Source organism: Nanorana parkeri, unplaced genomic scaffold (assembly GCF_000935625.1).
Source record: "Nanorana parkeri isolate BGI_ZX_2015 unplaced genomic scaffold, ASM93562v1 scaffold849, whole genome shotgun sequence".
Taxonomy (NCBI): Eukaryota; Metazoa; Chordata; class Amphibia; order Anura; family Dicroglossidae; genus Nanorana; species Nanorana parkeri.
The window spans coordinates 412,601-436,498 of NW_017307117.1; the positions used below are offsets into that span (position 1 = coordinate 412,601).

The window sequence follows — 23,898 nt, forward strand, 5'->3', positions numbered from 1 at the left end:
TTGTGGGGGGGGGGGGGGGGGGGTGATGTACCTTAATCCAGCTACAGGTTGGTCCATGGGTGTGAGTGATGACTGCATCATAACCAGTTGTTCACGATGGTCTGAGAATGTTGCTGCTCATTTTCCAAATGTGCTAGTAGTCTAGTGTGCTTCACTGATTTGTGCGTATTTACCAAGTCCAGAGCCGCTGCTTCTGTTAGAGGAAATACTCTTTGTTCCCACTGCTCAACCTGCCACAATAATACATTTAATGCAATTAAGCACTTGAGTCTTTAAAACTGATATAAAACAATAACATTACAATACTTTCCAAGGTTAAGACAGCTCAAAACCAACCGTTTTTTTGGGTGCCCGTTCACACTTGATTTTTGTTCCCTGCATTTGATCAATGCAGTTCACTCTAAGGCAGGGGTAGCAAACCTCCGGCCCACCAGCTGTGGTGGAACTACAAATCCCATGAGGCATTGCAAGATTCTCACAGCCACAGACATGACTCCCGATGAGAGATGCATCATGGGATGAGTAGTTTCACCACAGAAGGGAGCCTTCTAGTTAACTGAAGGGTAGCCATGCTTGATAAGGTGTGATTGGAGAATGCTGTATGTGTTTAGAAGCACACAGGTGTTTTCACCCAAAAGATGTTCTGCTGGTTAGATATCCAACATTTCGTGAGCCTGGAAGCTATAAGAGCAGCACCATAAAAATTACAAATACAACAAGTTGAAGGTCCTTATTTGGGGCCAGATAGAATCAGAGATATATCTGGATTGGGAACAGCAATCAATCATCGGTGAGTACAATAATGCATGGGGTCCACATGAAACTACATACCAGACCCTTATCTTGGGTCCCACACAGGAATGTGCAGGAGGGCAAAGCTACAGCACTATCCGGAAGTGCCAGAGCTCTGCCTGTCAGAACAGTAAAGCTGGTCAAAACAGCAAAGTATTAGAGCCTCCAAACACCTCTTGGTGCCTAAACTTTATATCTGCAGCAGTTTTTCTTCACGACAAAGTCCATTTAAAAGTTTTTCTCTAGCCCAAACATTTTCTTTTAGTTTTGCACTGTGTAAAGAACAGTTAGAAAGTTGTCAGACTTTAATTGTTGTCTTCTGTGCAGATTCATCCTCTCTTTGTGCTGGTGACCATTATCACAGGAAAAGAAAGTGATAGGAAATGCAAACTGTTACCGCTGTCACTGGAACATGAGGTGAGAGAAATCTTCCAGTGCGGACATGTATTCTAGTGACAGCTGCCTAGGAGGGATCTCCCTCACTTTGGATAGATTTACTATCACTTCCTGTTGTATCTCTGGGGCAGGAAGGGAAGTTCCTCCAGGAGGACACATCAAAAGAAAAAAAGAGGGTGTTGAATCATTCCCTTGTCTATACAAATAGAAAAATGTTTTGGATTTGCTTATCTCTATTAGGTGACTGATTCACAAATACAACATGACAGACAATACCAGCAGACCTCCAGTCCAGGTCACTATGTTCTGCAATGTCACAGAAGAGAAATACAATGTTTTGGGACATTATGGCATCATGGCAGTTGATACCCACTAAGCAGCAGAAAAGGCATTATTGTGTGGCCTATTTAAATATAAGGGTTAATAATTTAGGATCACATTACCGTGTCATGCTGCAGTTCATCTGATGGCTGTTGGTTTTGAGTTTCATTTGTATTCGGTGATGGTGTGTCACAAGAAACTGGTGACACGTTACCTGGACTGTAGTTCTCTTCATTAGATGGAAACGCCTTTCCTGACCATACCGCAAATCCATTGCATGACGATCTAGAAATACAAAAACTTCATCCACAAATCTGCCAAGTGAGAAGATGATTTCACACATTTAGAAAAGACTTAACTTGGACAGCTAACCTGCTTCTCTTGGGCCTTTTGTTGTTCTGTTCCCAAAATGACCAGCGGGCCTTCTCTCTCCGCTCATACCTCTCATGTCGACAGGAGTAGGTATCGTCTGATAAATCTTCTAGCTGATGAGAGAATAAAAAATATTCACCATTAGTGGTGTCTGCCAATAATATTGAACCACCACGCAGCATTTATTACTGCAAACAATGCCAATACCAATCAATGGTTGAGTACATATATACACTGAGTGGCCAGATTATTATGATCACCCCATCAGTGCTTCGTTGGGCCACCTTTTGCCTTCAATACTATTCAGTTATGGCCAGCTAAACCAGTTTTATTTTACCTGCAGTAAAATTTATAAACTGGGAGTAGCAAAAAGTACAATATAAATAACAATGTGCTGAGCTAAAAAACAAAGTAACTAGACATCACTACCAATACATGTGTTCAACATTGTGACAAAACATATTGATATAATAATACAAGTGTAAAGTACAAAGTACACAAAAAGACTATTTAAGTAACACATATTGGAGGTACTTAATCAGTGCTTTGTAGCTGCTTGATAGGTTGAATTGGTACTAGGTATTTAGTGGCTGTTTATTTTTTTATAGTGGCAAAAAATACGTTAATGTAAACTTGGCCAATTAAAACTGGGCATATGATGAACATTTGCATATGTAAAGGTTACATACAGTGAAAACTCTATGTCAAATAACCAGTAGATCCAAGCAACTGAAGTTATATGCAAATTGTGACTTTTCTTATAAAAAGGGCAATTCAGCCCTCTTCCTTTCCAGAGCCATCCACTTGGTTTTACACGTTACACGGCTTGTTTACACGTTGAAAAAAAAAGTATTGTATGTAGTTCTCTTTTTCAGCACACAACACCACAATGCAGTGAAGTGACTACATTGTAAATAATTTGCTTGTCAATGCCTTAGGACTGTGCTGGACAAGGCTGCCCACCACAGCCTAACACATCTAGTGTGAATGGGCCCATACTGTGATAAGTGGATCCACTGAGAAGGCCAAGGCCATGTTTAGCTTTTATAGGATAAGTTGAGAATTGCATATACCTTCAGTTGCTAGTATTTGTGGATATACTGCTTTCTATAACATGAGGTTTTATTAAACATCCCTCTGGTCCTGGGCAAACTGGACACTTTTGCTAGATGCAGGTAGCAATTTTACAATTGATTAAGATTCTCTGAGAATAGCATTTCTGTCCTGTGGGGGTTTCATATATATTCTCTCTCTCTCTCTCCTGAGTGGCCAGATTATTATGACCACCTGACGTTTGTAGGCAAATTAGCTATAATTTCGCGCTGAAGTTTCTAGAGGGGCAGACCATTATAAATAGGGAAGCAGGTTGTTTACCACGACAGTAGAAGTGATTTTTTCTGAAGATATGGGTAAACAACGACACCAACCTCTTCATCTGGGGGTGTTTCCAAAGGTTCATAGACCATCTCTTTAAAACTACAAGGTAAAAAAACAAAACAATTCATTAAAAATTGTTGCAGTTGATTTCTAAAAGCAAACACAATACGCTAGTACAGGTTTAGTCAGAATGGACTGAATAGACTGATTACAGAAACTGGCCTACGGAACCCTAACTACAGATCTTGTACATGAAAATGTTTGTGGAGTATAGAATATTTAGAGTTTTTCTACACAGCACACAATGCGATTGTTAGCTGACCTTTTCAGTCATGGTATCAAAATGAATGAAACAAATTTGACTGACTCTAATGGGCAACCACTATACTTCCCTTTGTGCATTAATTGGGGGGGATTTATCACAACTGGAGCAGACAAAATCTGGAGCAGATGTGCATGGAAACCAATCAGCTTCTATCTCTTATTTTCAAATCTCAACTGAGCAAACTGAAGAGAGAAGCTGATTGGTTGCCTCTAGTTTTGATAAATTCCCCCCATTGTGAATGAGTTGTACCTGGGAGTAAGGATTTCTTTGTACTGAAGTTTCTCCAGTTTAGTAGGTGCCACCAGGTTCATGGGGATTACAATATTGTCAATGTCATATGAACTCTCACTCCTCAGCCTTCGCCTTGACCCACTGGCCATAATACTTGGGTCACGAGTCTGCAATATAAAATACAAAAAACAAAACTGGGTTGTGTTTGTGCTGACAGAGATTTAAAAAAAGAATTGCTGTTTTTGGCATTATTTGCACAGACATGCTCATATATTATATATTACCATTGCTGTGTAGAACACTGCTAAACAATAATAAAAGTTATACTGAGGACAGCATAGGGAAAGAAAGGACGGCTCTATTTGTATAATGAAATATATTATATTCATACTGACCCCAAACGATGCCACTCATTGACAATGGAAGGCTGCCTATGTGTAAATGTAAGGATATAGTCACATGCGGCATTTTGGGTTTCCTGCGGCATGAATCCCAGGTGTGCTCGGTCAGATGTGGCCACTGTATCCATTGAAGTCTCTCTCCAGTTAGCCAACAAATGCAGGTTTTCCCAGTTTTTATACTAATGTTCTCTCTGCGATGGTCCTGCAGGTGGCACTGACTACCTGTCTGTTTTCCACTTGACAAAGGACTCTGCTTTTCAGGTCAGGCAAGTTTTCTGGGGAGTTATTGGGACCAGAGCTGTGACAGTTCACTGTTCCGGTCTCTGAAGGCGCACTGTTGTGCATTTCTAGCAGGCTTTTTCTGCACTGTCAGGATGGGGCTATATGTTTGTTTTGGTATGCATGCACTTTTCTCAGCGTCCCATCGCCCTACTCCTGGGGCCAGGACATAGTGGCACGATGTACTGCATACACGCGCATCCCCCGCGGCTACTGGATTTCTGCACTTTTTCCTCACAGATGCCTTGACTGATAGAAGTTAGACACACCGCCAACTGCTTTAGGCATTAAAAAACCATTCTGGTTTTCCTTACATGCCGCCTGCAGTAATCAGCGGTCACAGAGCCATCGCTGCACGTTAACCCTACTGCATCGACTCCAGCTCGGGTCCATGTGTACTCCTGGGGGTTTTGGGTGTCTCTTTCCCATAAAAGGCATACACCCTTTGAAAAATGTCTAGCTCCAAGCAGAAGGGTGGTCACCCTGTGGGTAAATCATCTTGTAATACAGCGCAGCGTCAGCAGCTGTATTTAAATCCCTCGGATGATCCTTCCTAATTTAGTTATGCAAAGCTTTATGTCTCTGTTAAAGCAACCTGTAGCTCCTCCTGATCATAAGGGGTTGAAACACCCTCCATCACATTCCCCAGCTGAATCTGATGCAGCGCTACCTAATTCTTCTGATTCTATCAGACACGTTTTCTCTTTCTTAAGGTGGCCATACACTGTACAACCATCGCAAGATCTTAGTCTTGCGATGGTTGTAAAGTGATTAAAAAAACGTACGATCTGCCCATCTTGGACAGGCAGATCGCACTCTCGATCATCGCAAGCCCGCCCCCCTGAGGGGCGGGCTTCCGATGACCGCAATGTTGAACGGGCAGTGCGTGCGCACACCGGCCCGTTCGGCATTTGTCTCCCGAGCACCGTTCAAACCAGCTAAAAATCGTACGATTCTCGGCTGGTTTTCTAACATGCTCCTTAGACAAAAGACGTGCGACCGTACAGTAGAAACGGTCGCAGGTCTTCGTTCACACTGTTCGATTCTCGTACGATCGCGGGATTTCCCACGATTCTCGTACGAGAATCGAGCAGTGTATGGGCACCTTAAGAGCATGACATGACTCCACCAGATGAATTTCAGTCAGTGGTTATCTTGCCAAAAGCAGGAGGAAACGGTTTCCTTTTTCATCGAGGCTGTTCATATCAGATGTCTATCAGGTTTGGTGTCTATCAAATCACAATTTGGTGCTTCACGATATTCTGTGGGTTATGAGACAGTAGCATGTGATAAAATAAAAATATAATGGCATGTAGAAAACTGACGTTGTGGAATGTGATTTGGAATTTCATAAAATGCTTTAGCATTCCTGTCTCACACCTCTGGGCCTTTTTGACTGGGTGGACATGGCTCAGTAAGGCCCTCTTGAAACTCACAAAAAACTGCTGCACAAGGTAGCTGGAGCTCTTGGATCTATTTTATGTTTCATTGACTCAGCCCTGCTGGGACCCAAAGAACCCAGGACTTTACTAAGTAACCACATTCTTTTTCTTTTTTGCTCTATTTTCTGTTGTAATATCTTTTTTGCAGCATTTCCCTTTTTCTTTTATTAAACATTATTTTAAAATCGTTAAGCTTTATCGCTATGCTCTAAATAAGAATGTTAAGAATTCTTGTCTCTGTGAAGAGTACTACCATATTGCAAATACCAGCTTTTTTTCTGTTTGGCGGAACGGTGAGCATTACAAGCTTTGCTCAAGGCCAGAACTGACACAGCATTTGTATCACGTGGTGGCAAAGGTGTGTAAAGTGTTAACAAGCGCCAGTGACGATCACTCTCAGTCTGCTGGCCTTAGATTGTTGTCCAGCGAGCTTGAAAATGTCTGTGCAAGGTGAGGCTAAGAGTGTTGATCATAATTTGCTTCCAGGATGAGGGACCGGACATTGGATGCAGCAGACACCCTGTTAGCGCTGTGGGGCTGCTTTTGGATGTCCCTTGGTTTCTCATTACCATAAAGCTGTATCCCTCAATAGGTTGAAAAGGATTTTAGGGTGAGCACAAAAATCCTATTTTGTTCTACATCCAGATCCCTCAGTGGACAATAGAAAAAAAATAGGATTTTTGTACTCATCATAAAATTATTTTCTCAGAGTCCATTGAGGGACACAGCTCTCTCCCTTCATATGCTGTCTTGCTTCTTCGGACTGCTTGCTACAACTGAGCAGGTGTGAGGTAGGGGAATTTATAGTTTCTAGGGCTTCTATGTGCCTCATGTCCATTTCTCCTGTAGGTGGCAGTATAACACTTGGTTGCCGATTAAAATACAGCAGTGCCACGGATATCACAGGTATAGAGGTGGCAGGATATCATCACAAAATTAGCCTCTTCGCAGATGATGCACTCCTAATTCTTACAGATCCCTTGCGCTCTCTCCCGAATCTCCAACCCCTACTACAACAATTTGGTACCCTTTCAGGCCTTTTTGTTAATCTGCAAAAATCTAAAGCCCTCAATGTCTCTCTCCCTCCCTCCCTTTGTGCCTCCCTACAACAATCATTTCCCTACACCTGGGTGCCCCATGCATTGCCACACTTGGGGATATATCTCACCTCCTCCTATGACCGACTGTACGCTGCAAACTATCCGAAACTGTTCTCACACCTTGAATCATTACTGTCCTCTTGGGAAAAACATTCCATATCGTGGCTCGGAAGGATCACAGCCGTTAAAATGACCCTGCTTCCCAAATTTCTATACCACGCTAGGGTACTTCCGATCCCAATCCCCACTTATCGACTTAGACTACTCCAACGCCGCATCTTAAAGTTTATTTGGAAAGGATCCTTCCCTAGAGTCTCACATTCAGTTCTTTACCGGGTCAAACAGGAGGGGGGTTTGGGACTTCCCTTATTTCAGAAATACTATCAAGCAGCACAACTGACTCCTCTCGTGCTCTGGTTTGGGGAATCAGAAATGCCCCTTTGGGTCTCTCTGGAGGCTTACTCATGCTCCCCGATATCTCTCCTCAACCTTCCCTGGTTACCCCCCCCAAATAGAGGGAATCTGTATAACCCAATTCTCAAACACACTCTGAAAGTTTGGGATGGACTCCGAAACCCATTGGGATGGATGTCCTCACACCCCCCCCTGATGTCTATTCATGGCAACCCTCTCTTCCAGCCAGGCTTCTCGAACCCTGCTGCGTTTAAGTTATGGCTCTCCAGCTCCCTGACTCTGGTTAGGGATTTCTGTTCAGACACGGGGGTGGTGCCTTTCCCAATACTCCAATCTACATATAACTTAAATGTTAAACAAGCTTTCCAATATCTACAGATTAAACATTTTTTGCTGACCCGATTGGGGCCAGTAAGACCCATTCCCCCACTTTCCCCTTTCGAGAGACTACTACATAACGGGCTACATGGCTCAGGGACTATATCTACCCTTTACAACCTCCTGCTGGACAAACTGCACGCCTCCCCTCCCCCTTACATCTCCAAGTGGGAAAGGGATTTAGGGTGTACCATTGCCTCTGACATCTGGACGCAAATCTGGACAACGACCTCGCACAGCTCAATGAATGTTCAAGCTCTTGAGGCCAATTACAAACTGCTCCTTAGATGGTACTTGGTTCCGCTTCGGATCTCTAAAGCTATCCCATCTCAATCCCCGAACTGTTTCAGGGGTTGCCGAGTGGAGGGTTCGGTCATTCACATTTGGTGGTCCTGTCCCAGGGTGAGGAGATTCTGGCATAGAGTCTACCAACTTTTATACACAGTTACGGGTCAGACGTTCCGCAAGGACCCGTTGGAAGCTCTGCTGCTCAAGCAACCTCTGGGGTGCACGATACGTCAACACAGACTAATCACATTCATCCTCACAGAGGCCAAAAGGGTCATTGCAAGAAATTGGAGCACCCCTGACCTCCCCTTTGCTGAAGTCAAACACAGGGTTACGAGGGTGAGGTTTTTTGAAAAGCTCACTGCTATTCAAGGAGACACTTGTTCAGGAAGCTGTGGGAACCGTGGATTGAGTCGTACCTGCCTCCCTCCTTCAATGTTGACTCATTGACAATATGAGACCTGGAAGATACAGTTGCGGACTCAGGATTTTTGTACTCACCATAAAGCCATTTTCTCTATTTTGTTCACAAGCTGTGCATCCAGACTTTGTGCACAGCTTGTTCATTAGTTAAAACATATTGATTTTGGCAAGAAGAACATTTTGGCACTTATAAATCATTATTGGCTGATTAGGTGTTAAAAAGAAGTCTAACCTACCTGATAAATAGCCACTGTTTAAGGAAGGTGGTCACCACTAGGTATTAATTATAGTCCTTCAAATACAAACATTGCCTTAAAGGAGTTGTACACTTTTCACTCTATGAAGATTTAAGTTTTGGACCCTGCATCAGCCATACATTTAACCCTTTGCCATTTGCAGTGAAACACTGTTGGTGTTGTTGATAGTATGCAAGTGACAGAAATGTGGGATCCCCAAAAGCGGGGAAACCAAAGTGATCCAGACCTCAGAAATTCAAAATATTTATTCCCAAGGAGTGTGGAACCCAGAATATGCAGTAAATAAAAAATATCCCCCAAAGGGATACACTTCCTGGGACAAATATAACACAAACACCAATATCTATAAAAAAAGCATTTTTTTATAGATATTAGTTTGTGTGTTATATTTTCCTAGGGAGTGTATCACTTTGGGGAATATTTTTTCTTTACTGTTGTTGATAATACTCACATCCAGGAGCTGTCAAGAGGATTACCTGAGAGGAAGATTTCTGTGAAATTGGTGTAGTCCTACTGGTATCTTCAGCTTGTGTAGCATTATTAAATGAGTTTAATGTCACTGTATCTGTTATACAAAAAGACAATGGTTTAATCATGAGAAGTAATAAAATATTATTTATCCAGGCTAGACTTAGCACATGTCACAGTTTTTTTTAATTGTGTCTACAAACCAAATAAATGTGAATAACCCTGTGGTTACAGACATGTATTTATTTGCATATTCTTAACATGCAGTAAAAAGCTTTGAAATAATCCATCATTCTTATCTATAGCTGAAGGCACTGTGGAAAAATTCATTCACAAGGTTTACAACAGTCGCTGAAATTCCAGCTCATCTCTCATTGCTTTCTCTGGCAGTAGTGAATTGGCAGCCTGTTAGCCTTTTAATATAAACAGACAGCAGGTACTGTAAGCTGCACTTTAAAATTTGAGTTCTCATCTTTAAAGCAGAACTCTATAAAAAAAATGAATAGGCCAGCAATAATAAACAAAACAGCTTTTGCTGCAACACTCTCCTTTAATCCCGAGCTGCTTCACAATAATTCCTGTCCACCAGTAGATGTCAACCAGCATCATTCAACCCACTTCCTCTGGGCCCAGGCTGTTATGGCCCTGCCCCCAGGGGAAACGTCAACACACTGGCCTAGGTTCAGAATACTACTGAACTGAATGGTGCCCATGTGTCATCTTATGAGCACTGTTCAGTGCAGGAGCAAAGATTACCTGCAGATGACCATCCCTCGATGCAAACTGTTTTGGAACCAGGGGTGATTGTCTGCAAGTAATCGCAGCATGTCTGATTATATTCAAGCAGCTGCAGACGCTGTCAGTTGTCAATGCTTTGTACAGCGCTTCCAGCAGCTGTTTTAATGAGTCTCACAGAGTCGTTTTAAAGTTAATTTACTGCTTTTAAAAATATGCAAACACTTTAATATCTATAGCCAGATGCACTATATATCTATAGCCAGGTGCACAGATGCACTTTGTTACATTTATGCTGATGCTGAGGAGTACAAAGCTGCTTCATTGACATATGGCATATCAATGACAAAATGGTAATAGAAATGTTTACCTGAATCATTTTCCCTTGATCTGCTCCTTTCATCCTTACTCGGGTGATAGAAAGAGTCTGGAGTAACACTAATTGGACAAAAATTATTCGTGTCTAGAGGCAAAACCAAATAAATAGTTAACAATGAAAGAAGACAAAAACACTGGCACAGGCATGCACCAGACACATTCTGTAATCCAGTATTCCATTCTACTGTGGGGTAATTAAAATATGCCTTGCTGAGACAAATGATATGCATCATGTGTAGCCTATTGCCTTGTGTTTGTCTTTGAACACCATTGCACAATGAGAAACATACTCTTTGCGGGTCAGTGAACCCGGCTAGTAGTCATATCCTAGCTTTATTTGCTATGCATTAATGAAAACCCAACACAAACAGAACAAAAACATATACAGTAGATCTCCTCAAATATATTCATAGAGCTGGTTGCAAAATAACTAATATATTTATCTTATTGAATAGACTGGTATGATGGTGGAACCAGCAGGAGAGAATACTGATTGAGTACAAACCAAGTCTAACATGGAGGAGGTAGCTTTGATTAGAGGGAATCTGTCATTAAAGTACAGACAGCCAGGTACCTAGAGGTTTTTATGCTTTTCAGCTGTGGCAGCTCTCGTACTTCCCTCATGAAAGAGTGAATACTTGTGAGTAATGGGATATCTGCACCGCTGTGATTTTGTGCCATGTGTATTCATTGTGTCACAGGCGACCTACCCATAATCCGTAGAAACCCCTGTGACCCAAGACACAGACTTCCTGCTGTCTGCAAAAGTCAGTCAACAGGGGTGAGGTAAATGGGCATCTCAGTCAGCAGGGGTGAGGCAAATGGGCATCCCAGTCAACAGGGGTGAGGCAAATGGGCATCCCAGTCCACAGGGGTGAGGCAAATGGGCATCCCAGTCCACAGGGGTGAGGCAAATGGGCATACCAGTCAACAGGGGTGAGGCAAATGGTCATCCCAGTTAACAGGGGTGAGGTAGAGGTAAACATTGCTACAACGGCTTCTAATCACTACAGTCCCAGCCACCGAGCGAGGGAGACACAGGCAAGCCAGACCAACCAGGGTAGGCACTAGCCTCGCACGAGTCTTTGTGAGACCGGGGTACACAACACACACAAGTACAGACACAGGAGATTCAACAAGATTGGGGAGATTTATTGCGACATCCTGAATCTTTACTGGTATTATCAAAGGAAGTTGATGTCTGATTCTACCTCCCAAAGTGAAACGATATTGAGAGGAAGTCAGGAAGTCTAGACTTCACCAAAACGCTATGTGACCGTCCTGAAAAAGGGGGCTACTGAATTTGGTGAGTGCGGATCCTGCCTTATCCATTTCACTGAGGGTGGAAAAGAGCACTATAGGTGGCACTGAAGATTTACGTTTTATTTTATTTTACAAACCACGGTTCCAGGTCCGAGTGCTTAACATTTGTATTTTTTTACTTGCACATGTCACTATTTATGATGTGAATTTTTGCACAAGTCACTATTAACACTGTACGTTGTGGATGGTTTTATTTGATATCTTTATGTATATGCACATTTGAGCACTTTAATTGGAGAATTAAGCACATTCAGAGGAATTTATCAAAAGTGGAGCAGACAAAATCTGGAGCAGCTGTGAATGGCAACCAATCAGCATCCACGCATCATTTTCAAAGCTTAACTGAACAGAGAGAAGCTGATTGGTTGCCATAGGCAACTGCTCCAGATTTTGATAAATCTCCCCCACTGTGTTGCATTGTGGATTCATGTGGAGTTTTTCTTTAATAGATATATTAACCCGTTACGCACATTGCACTATTTATTTAAGATGTTATGAACGTGTGATACACATTTTTAGCACAGCAGCTCACAAGGTTTGAATTGTTTTAATAAATCCGAAGTACGTGTCACATATTTTTTTGACATCCCAGTCAACACGGGTAAGGTTACTGGGCATCCCAGTCAACATGGGTGAGGTGAATGGGCATCCCAGTCAACACGGGTGAGGTGAATGGGCATCCCAGTCAACAGGGGTGAGGTGAATGGGCATCCCAGTCAACACGGGTGAGGTGAATGGGCATCCCAGTCAACACGGGTGAGGTATATGGGCATCCCAGTCAACAGGGATGAGGTAAATGGGCTTTGGTTAGGTAGGGACATTGTTGTGTATTTCACTATAAGTTATAGTCCAGAAAGGTGGGAGAGACTGCTGCGTTTCCATGCTCAGTTTTATTTCCATTTTTCTATTTGTTTTCTGCTACTGCTCGCGGTATACTGAGACGCCGCAGCTGAAGCGGATCCCGACAATTGTGTCTGGATCCGCCCAGCTGCGTGAGTGACAGCTGGCTCTGCCTATCTAAATGAGCTGTTAAGGATTTTAAAGTGGCGCCTAGGCACAATGTTGGGTATTGTAGGTTTTCATTGTTTTATGGGTGTGTGCAATATTAAGGCTTGACATATTTTTATCTAATTACTCAATGCTACCCCCATCTCTTATATTTACAATAAATTGGGTATTTTGTGTTTGGGTGCACTAAAATGTATTTAAGTGTATTTTTAAAATGTTATTTTTAATTTTTATTGAAAACGTAGATTTGAGATACAGTAGCGCATATATAATGTAACATACAGAACTGCAACTGCCACCAAAGGGTCTCTCCTCTCTGAAAATATGTGCTTTGAAAGTTGTAAGCAATCTTTAGGCCTAAAATGTGCATTTTAATGTGTTCAAACGGAAAAAAAGGCTCCGGCAGAGAAAGGGTTAAGCCCCACAACACACGTTACACTCTGACTGTACTTTCAAAGCTAACCTTTAAAAAAAAATGTGTAGGTCGGTAGGTCAAACATAGAGATAAGTTTCCAGTGTTCCACTTGTTGGAAAAGGGTTTTCTAATTACCTTGATGTCTCTATTTGCCTTTCTTTTTCCTTTATTCATTTTTTTTCTTAATTTTTTTTTTCCTTATTAATTTTATGTTATGTTAGATATGTTATAATTAATGTTTAAAAAAAGAATCTGACTGTACAAGATCCTAGAAGAGCAAATAAAATCTTAACCCTTGCAGTGGGGTACCCCCCACACAGCACGTATTAAGTGCTCGTTTTGTCTAGGGAGCTCAAATAACAAAGTTATACACACCGAAACCACAATCCCGGCTCACTCCTAGACCTGTCCCTTCAGCCTGTCTCCTTCCTCCTTCACTGCAGCGATGATACATCGGCATCCTCACATCCTATACACATGTATTGGATGTGATGACTCAAAGGACCTTAGACTGCTGGACAAAATGAGCACTTAACCCTTGCAGTGCAGGGTGTGGCCCCACTGCAAGGGTTAAGTTTTTATTTGTCTGGAGTTCTTCTTTAAAGAGCAACTATACTAAACTCCTTTCCAGCAATGCAAAGTCCATGAGCTCCCTCGCTGGTGCCAGCATATGTAGTACAAGGGCCTGCCTGACTGGGTACAAATTGGATAGTTTAGGTAGGGCCACATCATTTTGTTAAACATATAGTTTTGGAAGATTGTGCAAGGAATGGAACATGTATGTTTAGTTTTAGAGGCGAGGGTAAGGGTGCCCATACACTGTGTGAATTTCAGCCGGTTCTTGAGGAACTGGCCGAAATTCGCACAGTGTGTGCCGCGGACGGCACCCTTTCGTCCAGCATCCCTCGATCAGCTGATTGAAGGAGCTGGCTAGAAAATCTTCATATGACCTGAGCTGCTTTGGCCAGCTTTGGCCGGATATTCTGACATCGGCTGCCGGCCAATGCAATGCAAACAGCAGGGATTCCTCGATCGACACACCCGTAGTGTTGATGGAGAAATCTTCTCTATTTTTTCCGTTTAGCCCGCGGGTTGAATGAGAAAAATAGAGCAGTGCATGGGACTTCAGCAACTGTGGGTAATGGTGCTGTAAATCTCTGGCCTTGAGCTTTTTTCTGCTTATTGAAAACCGTGCATAAGTAAAGCCATGAACTTTTATGCATGTGGGAAGCAGGCACCTTACAGCTTTCCCTGACCAGGTGCAAGGATGTCCCTCCCTCCCCCATTGCACCCTCACTCACACTGTGGGAAGCAGCAGCACCAGTAGTGCTGCAGATTGTATACCATCCTTACTAATTTGTTCATACAATAGCCACAGGTGGAAGTGATGGACTGGATAAGCCACAAAAAAGAAACTTTGTTGGCCTTAGCCACTACCACCAATGTTCCCACGAATGCTCCAAGGGCCAACATTTTGTATCATCTTCACAATTTTTTAGGCTCAAACCATAAAAAAAAAGAGTTGAAATCTTAAAAATGCATTCATGTACCGTAACTATTAACAAAAATGCATCACTCGCTCGCTCCTGTGGTGGACTATAGTCTCACACTTCTGTGGTGGACTATAATCTCACAATTAGTTTACCAATTTGTATTAAAATGATAGTCTCTCATTAGCTGTGAGCGGTGGTTACTTTACAACACACGCAGGGACCATGGGGAACAAAATGCCACCCTCCAGAAGGAAGGACAGTGTCAGCACCAATTCAGAGATGATTTGAGGATCTACAGCCCAGTGATACACAAATAAGCTACTTTTAACAGTTAAGGTGCTTAAATGCATTTTTAAGATTTGACTTTTGAGTTTAGTGTCAGTTGATTTGAGCTAATCAAGATGGAGCATTCTTTTTCTTCCTCTATAGTATTCCTTATGGTATTAATAGTCAATGAAAAGAATAGGCTTAGCATGTTTTCTTCAGCTTTCAATTGTAAAAGTAAATATGTTAGTGATTTTAATGTAGAAAACTCCTTCAGTGGGGGAAGTACTGTGCAGTGCAGGGTGTCCTTCACATTATATCCCCAATGATCAGCTGATCTACACTTGCACAAAGACCAAAGGTTATTCATTACAATTTACCTTTTCCTTGTTAAACAAAAACCTAACACAGTGCATGTATTGTTTTCTAAGTGGCACAGTTGAGTGGTGGGGAGTTTTCTTGTGTTGTGCACTTGCGGTCATCAAATGGCCCTCTCACATGACTTTTCTTGGTTATATATTGACTGAGCAAATTGCCAGCATTTATTTTTGCAGTGTTTGGTCTATAGCTGTCCTAAGTGGGTCTGTCTCATTAATTGTAGGACATTTCTAGAGAACAAGGGTAACCCCCAGACAAGGTTTTTTCTAAATGTAGTAGTTTATTAATGTATACTAATGTGGGCACTTCCATAGTTCACAGTTGGAACCAGGGATCCCAACCTGAAAAAAGTCCTTTTAGAGAGGGAAGCAGCCTATCACAGTGCATTCCAGAGGAAAATTCAGTAAAGAGAAAAACTTTCCTTTCAGAAAGGCCAGTGGGAAAAAGCAAGGTGGAACTTAAGAGGCAAGCTTTTTTTAAGCTGCTGCAGGTATAAAGGTGTCTATACTTTAAACCTATTTCCTAGACACAGTCTCTTAGTAATAAAGAAAAGTTGTGAGAGTTTTTTTAAAGTTAAACCATTTTAAAATGGGGAAGGAAATAAGCAACCATTCAAATAAAAAGAGACATCTAATTAGGCGTACATTCAGGGTGGCGCTCATCTTCTTTTTGTATGAATAGAATGTTGTCCACAGCATCTCCCCTAATTTCTGTGTTGTTCCTCAGCAGAGCACCAAAGTATAAGTGAAGGGGAAGGTCTGGAAGACAAATTATTAAACTTATAAACAAAAAATACAATATACATCTTTTACATTACAAAGCCTAAAATACGAGTATGGCTTATGAAGAAAAAAAAATCCTGGAGCACAGATTATACTGTAAGCATATCTGCACTTACAGTTTTCTCTTGCATGCCAGTAAAGTCCACCTAATGCAGCCTCCTCAGATGGTATGGTAACGAGGCTGTACTGCTCCTGAATTCAGAGTATAGTTGCCACTCTCATGTATGTACTACTCTTTCTCACTCACCGCAATGCAATGTATTAAGGTAGTGCGCTGTAGTAGTGCAATGTATGGTGCGTCTAACGCTATGCTATGGTGTGAATGGACCCTTAAAGTGACACAAAAACTCTGGCTGTCCTCATAGAAAGACTAGGGACACACTGCGCTTCCTCTCCTTCATATATAATTGCTTCTAGACCTTTAACCCTTTGTTAGGGCAAACAGAGTTTAAGTGTAGATTACAACTGATAAATTAGATCTGTCAGCATAGTACAAACAGGGTTAGTTAGGTTAACATTAACCTGCCAAAAACCTTTCTTTCAGAAAGAGTATGTCATAAGCAAGTAACAATTTGTTTTTTTCCAATTCTGTTTTTTTTAAGAATGATTTTTCAGAAATAAAAACAAACATACAAAGCAAATAACAATGTTATATATAACCTCAGAACATGAGATGTTGCCACAGCACGGTATAACCATAAGAACACCCAATACACCACCCTGCCACGTACATGGAGAATTAAACACTGGGAGCTAAACTGGGTAAAGTAACAATTTTTAAACTTAAAAGGAGAACTATGAGGTGAGTGCTTTTCACTCACCTCGTAGTTCTAGCCGACCTGTGACAATGAGACTGTCACAGGTCGGCTCAGTAGATCGGGAGGTGAGCGAACACATACCGGCGTTCACTCACCTCTCGATCCTGTCACGGCTCTCTGCCGCGACAGGGGAGGGGCTGGATTCCCCCCTCCGATCCACCAGCGCTGACTGGCGGAACGTCCGGGGGAGGGTACAGCTGGCTCTGCCTCTAGAAAGGCAGAGCCAGCTGTCACTCACGCAGCTGGGCGGATCCAGACATAATTGTCGGGATCCGCTTCAGTGTCTCAGTATATGAGCCTAGGGTGACGGGAGGACGCTAGTTTGTGTCCTCCCGTTACCCTAAGGAGAACTATGGGGAAAAGCCTTAACCCCATAGTTCTCCTTTAAGGTATGTGAATGAGAACATGTAACAAATATAAAGTAGGTCTGATCCCAATTTGGCTGCAAAAGTGGAAATACGCTATAAATCCCCTTATTGCTCTCGGTTTTTTGTTGGGGATATTTCCCTTCCTTTCTTATCATGGAGATTAGAGATGTTCAGATACCAAGTACGGTACTTGGTACAAAAACAAGTACAGATACTTTTCCAGCTACCAGACTATAGAAAAACTCAATAGTTAGGAGAGCAGCAGTCATTTTTAAAGAACATATGGTGCTCCTAGGATTTGTGCATCCCTGTCTTAATGTATGATTTGTTTATATTTATTTATATTAGGGATGCATCGATACCATTTTTTCCAGACCAAGTACAAGTCAAAGTACTCACAGATACATTTTTGTTTAGTGTTATGTGACAGTTTGTCTAAAACAATACAGACTAATGATTTCAGGACAGTTGTGGAGCGCCAGGGCCCCGTCACAGCTGCAACCCTGGTAGTTCACGTGAAAATGCCAAGCATCTGCACTGGTATCTGAGCATCCCTATTGGAGATGCAACTGCAAATGAGAGTAAATCTCTCCACAGTGAGGGGGAATCCCCCCGAAGACTGTTGTCACTGGAACAGGTGTCCCGATTGGAAGATTTCCCCTCAGCACCTGTTCCAGTGACCACTGTAAAATGTTGTCATGGTTGTTCATGGTTATTAGGACAAAAAGGGCAAATCTCCCCAGTGGGGGACTTAAGTACTTGTAGTATTCAGCTTAGTATTTTGTTTTATAAGGCTTTGATAGATTAGTTTAGAGTTAAAATTCAGTGATCTCAATAGGGAGATGTTCCCTTGCTTCCTGTCCCTGTGACCAGGACAAGTTCTCCAGGGAGCAGTTCTCAGTGAGTCAAGAAGGCCCAGAAAGCAAAAAAACAACAAAAAAACATAGCCAGAAGAGGAACGTATCCCTGTCTCCTGCCAAAAGGTATACAGACAGCAATTAAAACCTGGCAGAGGCTCTAACCCCCTTCCTGCTCAATTCAAAACAAAATAAAAAGTTTTGGCTGGAGATGGGTTTAAACACCTTTGTTGGCCAAGTGTTGGGGTGGTTATCTGTTGCAAGAAGAACTCTGAGCATTAACACCCCCCCAACTAAGCGCTATATTCTTTAAAAAAAATAAAAATAATAATAAGCTAAAGGTCTTATATACTTACTTAAGGGCAGATTCACACCAGCTGCTGTGCAAAACATACATCGGCTGGTGTGCGTCGCCCGACACAGTGCCATTGCGCTGATCCCAGCACTGTGTACTTTTTTTTTGGTTGAACTTTATTGAAATGTCACACGTGACATTTTATTCAGTTCTACAGGCACATTGATGTGCGAAGTGGTTGTCCCACATTGCATCCTGCCGCGCTGAAAAAAACTACATCATGCCATACTTTTTTCAGCACATACCACCTCATTCCTATCGCAAAGAGGTGGTGTGAACCGAGCCCATCTGTGACCAGGCAAATTGCTTGGTCTTGCGTTAGGGCTGCACTGGAAGCAACGGCCAGCGCAGCCTCAATGCATATGGTGAGAATCGGCACTTAATCCATGGTCACATAACACGTTGGGTCCCGAGTCTTCAATCTTCTTCACTGCAGAGGTGGAGGGTCGTACACGTCGCTGCTGAGTGACATGTACACTTGACACTGGCTGTCCAGCGGCTGCTCCTCTCAGGCAAAAGATGACGGCATAGTGTGATGAGGTCACCAGAGGTGACCCAGAAGCAATGCTGGCGATAGGCATGAACAGTAAACTTAGGTTAGTAATTAACTGCTGAGGGAAGGCATTAAAAAAAATTGTGACCGGGTAGGAAGGAAGGAGGTACTTTGCATGGCCTGAAATGGCCTTCAATGCACACAGAGCGAATTGTTCATGTACTTCTCTTCTCAGATCTAAACTGATGAGCTGTTTGCCTCTGTCCTTATATTTGTACACATCTGTGGTAAACCCCATTTTGATAATTGCATTTTCTCCATACTAAAGGGAACGAGCTGCAATAGAAATATGTAAATGTACTTACCAGATGGCAGTGACAAGACAGGATGGAAGTGCGGATCTATCTCACACACATTGTTTTTCACCAATACAGGTCTCTGCAGCTTGTCACAACAGGTCCAGGTGGAGCCGTGGATTGAGGTTTGCAGTGACTCATTACAACAATAAACAGCGTTGTGGGAGAGCATAGCCTGCAGCAATCAGATCATAACCCATGTAAGCTTCAGGGAAACATACCATCAACACAATCTAAACAGTCAAAACCGCTTAATGTTTATACCAAATGGAACATTTCAAAGTATCTTCAGAAGTTAGAAGTGCTGTATGACATCCTCAGCACCACAGTCCGAATCTGAGTAGTTAAACATAGCAGGAAATAAAGTAGTGCCCATATAGTAAACCGGTCACAATTCACACTGAGCATGTGGTGAAAACATGCATAAGCAGAGGGTACCTTCAGTGAAAATAATCAGTAGCTCCAGAGATCTACTAAGATGAATTATACATACTTTTCCAGTAAAAGTTTAGGTTGGCCCTGCTCTCTTAGTGATGGGCTAGAAGTGGGCTGAGTCCAGAGTGAGGTTTAAACCCACACAATTAACATTATTATTATATGGAATTAATAAAGCACTAACAGTTTACACAGCACTTTACAAAATAAAGGAAACCGTAAAATAACAATACAATGCATGAGAAGAGAGTTAGGAGGACCCTGCCCATGAGAGCTTACAAATCTAAAAAGGAACAAGTAATACAAAAAGTAGTAGCTATGTGGGGATTAGTTGTTTGAGAATGTCAAATTTCAATAGATAGAGGCAGAATAGGCTTCTCTGAAGAGTAGGGTTGCCACCTTTTCTTAAAGAGAAACCCGAACACTCTAGCGCCGCGTGGCAATGTTTTTTGGAGAGCATACAGATGAGAGCAAGGACAAACAGCCAGGAGAGAGAGCGAGGAGAGCCAGCCAGGCGAGAGAGCGAGACATCCATGAGAACAAGAGGAGAGATAGCCAGGAGAAACATCTAGCAGGATAGGTGAGGAGAGACAGCCAGGACAGAGAGAGAGAGAGCCATCCAAGAGAGAGCCAAGGGAGACATCCAAGAGAGAGCCAGGGGAAACATCCAGAAGAGAGCCACGGGAGACATCCAGAAGAGAGCCACGGGAGACATCCAAGAGAGAGCCAGGGAAGACATCCAAGAGAGAGTGAATAGAGAATTAGTTAGGAGGTCTTACACTGACCGCCAATGTAACGGAGGTATTCTCAGTGACTGCCAATATAACAGAGGTATAAACACTGACCATTCAATAATAACCTTATTTGTGCCTCGCTCTAAATGCAACATAACCCTAGAAACCAAGTAAACCATCAGAATCATTTAGATAAGAATATGTGAACTATATTTAACTATATTTAAAATGATTTTTTATTGCATCAATATAAACCACTTTGTGATTAAAAAAAAATAGATAACACATATGACATTTTGTGATAAAGAAGTCCAAAATTGGATATGACGTTCAATCAGCAAATAACATTGTTTGTCAATTTACATATATTGAATCTTCTGAAAAGTCACTGGTAAGAAATTCACACCACTCCTTCACACTCTTCACCCGATTGGAAATAGCTTCCCTCACTGATCCTTGTACCACCACTGTGTACACAAACTGCTTTTACCTTTTTGGAAAAAGGTCGCGGTCACAGATCCCTTCTTAGCCCCCAGCCAACAGTGATATGCCTCTTCATATGTGGAGTATGTAACATCGAGCACTGTATCAGCTCAAGACACCACAGAGGACATGATGCTGAAAAAGAAATGAGTTGCGGCATTTGTAAATAGTGCCACCCATTCATATGTAAATAGCACTGTCAGTTGAGCCTATTTTCTGTGGGGGGGCCAGTAGTCCCTATCTTCATTTTGGTTGCCCCTGTCTGCTTGACATCGTGTGTCCGGGTCTCAGCTGCCATGAAACCCGAGCACAGCATTCAGATCCCGGACTGTCCGGGTGAATCCTAGACAGGTGGCAACCCTACTGAAGAGATACGTTTTTAGGTATTGTCTAAGGGCCTGTTCACACCATGTTCGGATCATGTCCAGACCAGAAGTTTGTTCCCGGACCAAAAAGCATTCTAATGTATCCCTATGATATTTCTGGGCTCTGTTCACACCAGGGCAGTCCATTCCGATCCAGACCAAACTCATCAAAATCGTGGTAAAAATGTGGCAAAAACTGGAAATTGGTGTGAACCTGGCCTAAAGGCAGACAGAGTAGATGTGTATTCAGACAAACTTGCTCAATCACGAAATCCCATTGAAATAACAAACTACTATATACCCAACTATGTGAAAAATATATTCGGGCATATAGTAATTCATTTCTTTGCGCAGCTCTGCTGTGTCTGTGTCCAAGATGGCGGCACCCATACATACAAATAACATCACCCAACGACAGCGACATTTGACATCATGTGTCCATCTCCGCCTCTGTTTTTTAAATGTGCGCTTTCGGATTCGGAGGTTCGTTGCCTCTGAATCTGAAACAGCATAATTATTTGTTTCGTCCCAAAGATTTTTTATGCTGTGCACATGTCTAATAGCCATAAATGTTGGGTTAGGGAGTTCCACAGGATGGGAGAGGCTCTGGAGATGTCCTGGAGGTGCTGATGAGGGAGCTAGAGAGCAGAAGGTCTTGGAAGGAGCAGAGAGGACAGTTTGGGTGCTAATTATATCCATATCTGAAAGCTCCTATACCAACAAAAGAAAAGCCACGGCAGAAAAGGCCAATTACAGATTTTCCCAGTTATTGGACAGGAATTGTGATGTGTATACAGGTCCCCCGTGCGCCCAAATTACAGCTAAATGTAAACAGTGCGAGGGAATTTATCAAGTGAGTGAATCAGTAATTTGTTCAGTTTAAACAGTGAATCATTTATCATATATTAGTTATTATTTATCATGCTATTATGTATTTTAATCCCAAAGTTCCGAACACTGAAGCATTTCTGCACGAATATGTAATATCACAGAACCTGTATATTGTTTTCTTCTTACATGATTTATATCCACTAGAACAGTAGATTTTGAAGACAGGCTGCAAGCTCATGGTACATGGTAGAAACTGAGACCTTACTGCATGTCCTTTATCTGCACCTATATTAATCTACTTCCCCAGGAGCTGGTTGCAAAAAACAAACAAACAAAATGGCAGTGTCAGCCACATGTGACAGTCTGACAGCTAATGGAATGCAAACATGTCTAGTAAATGGTTTAAAAGTATGTTTATCCAGTTCTAAATGTTCTCAATTTTTTTCTCTTCTACTTCACAAACTGTGTGGTGCTCCTTTGTGAACCAAACAAGGTAAAGCTGAACCCCAGCCCTAAAAATGTATATATATATCTACCTTGGTCCAGCTTGGCACAATGTAAGTATATACAGGTGAAACTCGAATAATTAGAATATCGTGCAAAGTTCATTTATTTCACTAATGCAACTTAAAAGGGGAAACTAATATATGAGATAGACTCATTACATGCAAAGCAAGATAATTCAAGCCGTGATTTGTCATAATTGTGATGATTATGGCTTACAGCGCATGAAAACCCCAAGAACCCCAAATCCACAACCTCAAAATCAATGCAATCAATAAAACAAGGATTGTACATAGACCAATATTGGACCTCTGAAAAGTACAAGCATGCATATGTACTCAGTACTTGGTTTGGGCCCCTTTTGCAGCAATTACTGCAATTACTTTTGCACGATATTCTAATTATTCGAGTTTCACCTGTATAAATGATCCCTGGCAGGGCCACTGGGATTGAGTAATACACTGTAGCCGCAGCTACCACATTGTATTACAGTGTCTTCTGGGTATGGGAACAGCAAATAGTGCTGTGCTAAGTGGCTTCCCCTGTGCTGTTAAAACATAGTATGTTGCTCGCTCTGCATAGCGGCTAATCAGAGGACTGAATGCTAGGCATTCTCTTTCTGGATAAGGGATGGTGCCGTCCAACAATGTCTAGTATTCATTGGAAAAAAGAAAACGTACAGGAGAGCAATCAATTTCAACCCCTTACTATGAATCATCTGCTGCAACTGATTCCTTCATTGACAAATATTGATTGATAAACCATTACTTCCTCTCATTCCTTCACTGAAAGATGAAGGTGAGGGCTCTCAGATGTAAACACTATAGTAGTTATATCTGTGGTCGCCATGATTGGTCATCACAGCAATCACAAGATACAGAGCCGCTCAGATCAGCTCTGTACATTGTGTCTGTTATCTCAGCTGTCTAATGGCCGCCCCGATCACAGCCAATAATGGGCACAGTGACTTCCCAAGACGAAACCAAGTGTAGGGTGAAAAAAACTCTCCTTTACTGAAAGCCAGCACAGTATTTATACATTACTGGTGGTCCAAAAACCACATGACACAATCAAAACATCATGCAAACAATCCCTTCCCCGATGCCTTCATGAAAGAATAGGGAGAGGGAAAACAAAATCGGACGGGATCATCTCCTGAGTGTCTAGCATAGGATAATCTACTCATCTACGCCTAGAGTCAGCTATTGTAATCCCATTCATAAACAAATGGACAAACAGACTCTAACAAGTTCACTTTG

The 23,898-nt window shown here is 42.1% G+C and overlaps 1 protein-coding gene across 1 annotated transcript in view; it reads right to left on the reverse strand.

Moving 5' to 3' along the window:
- Positions 1 to 34: 34 nt before the first annotated feature.
- The window catches only part of KANSL1L (KAT8 regulatory NSL complex subunit 1 like), a 51,939-nt gene continuing 28,075 nt past the window's right edge, over positions 35 to 23,898 (reverse strand). Inside the window, exons 6-14 of the mRNA XM_018565451.1 lie at positions 19,297 to 19,462; positions 15,903 to 16,016; positions 10,370 to 10,462; positions 9,273 to 9,361; positions 3,833 to 3,981; positions 3,305 to 3,357; positions 1,882 to 1,990; positions 1,632 to 1,794; positions 35 to 230 (exon numbers count right to left, since the gene is read on the reverse strand). Of these exons, the coding sequence (XP_018420953.1) occupies positions 78 to 230; positions 1,632 to 1,794; positions 1,882 to 1,990; positions 3,305 to 3,357; positions 3,833 to 3,981; positions 9,273 to 9,361; positions 10,370 to 10,462; positions 15,903 to 16,016; positions 19,297 to 19,462 (1,089 nt within the window). The 3' untranslated portion in view covers positions 35 to 77. The remainder of the gene's footprint in view (positions 231 to 1,631; positions 1,795 to 1,881; positions 1,991 to 3,304; positions 3,358 to 3,832; positions 3,982 to 9,272; positions 9,362 to 10,369; positions 10,463 to 15,902; positions 16,017 to 19,296; positions 19,463 to 23,898) is intronic.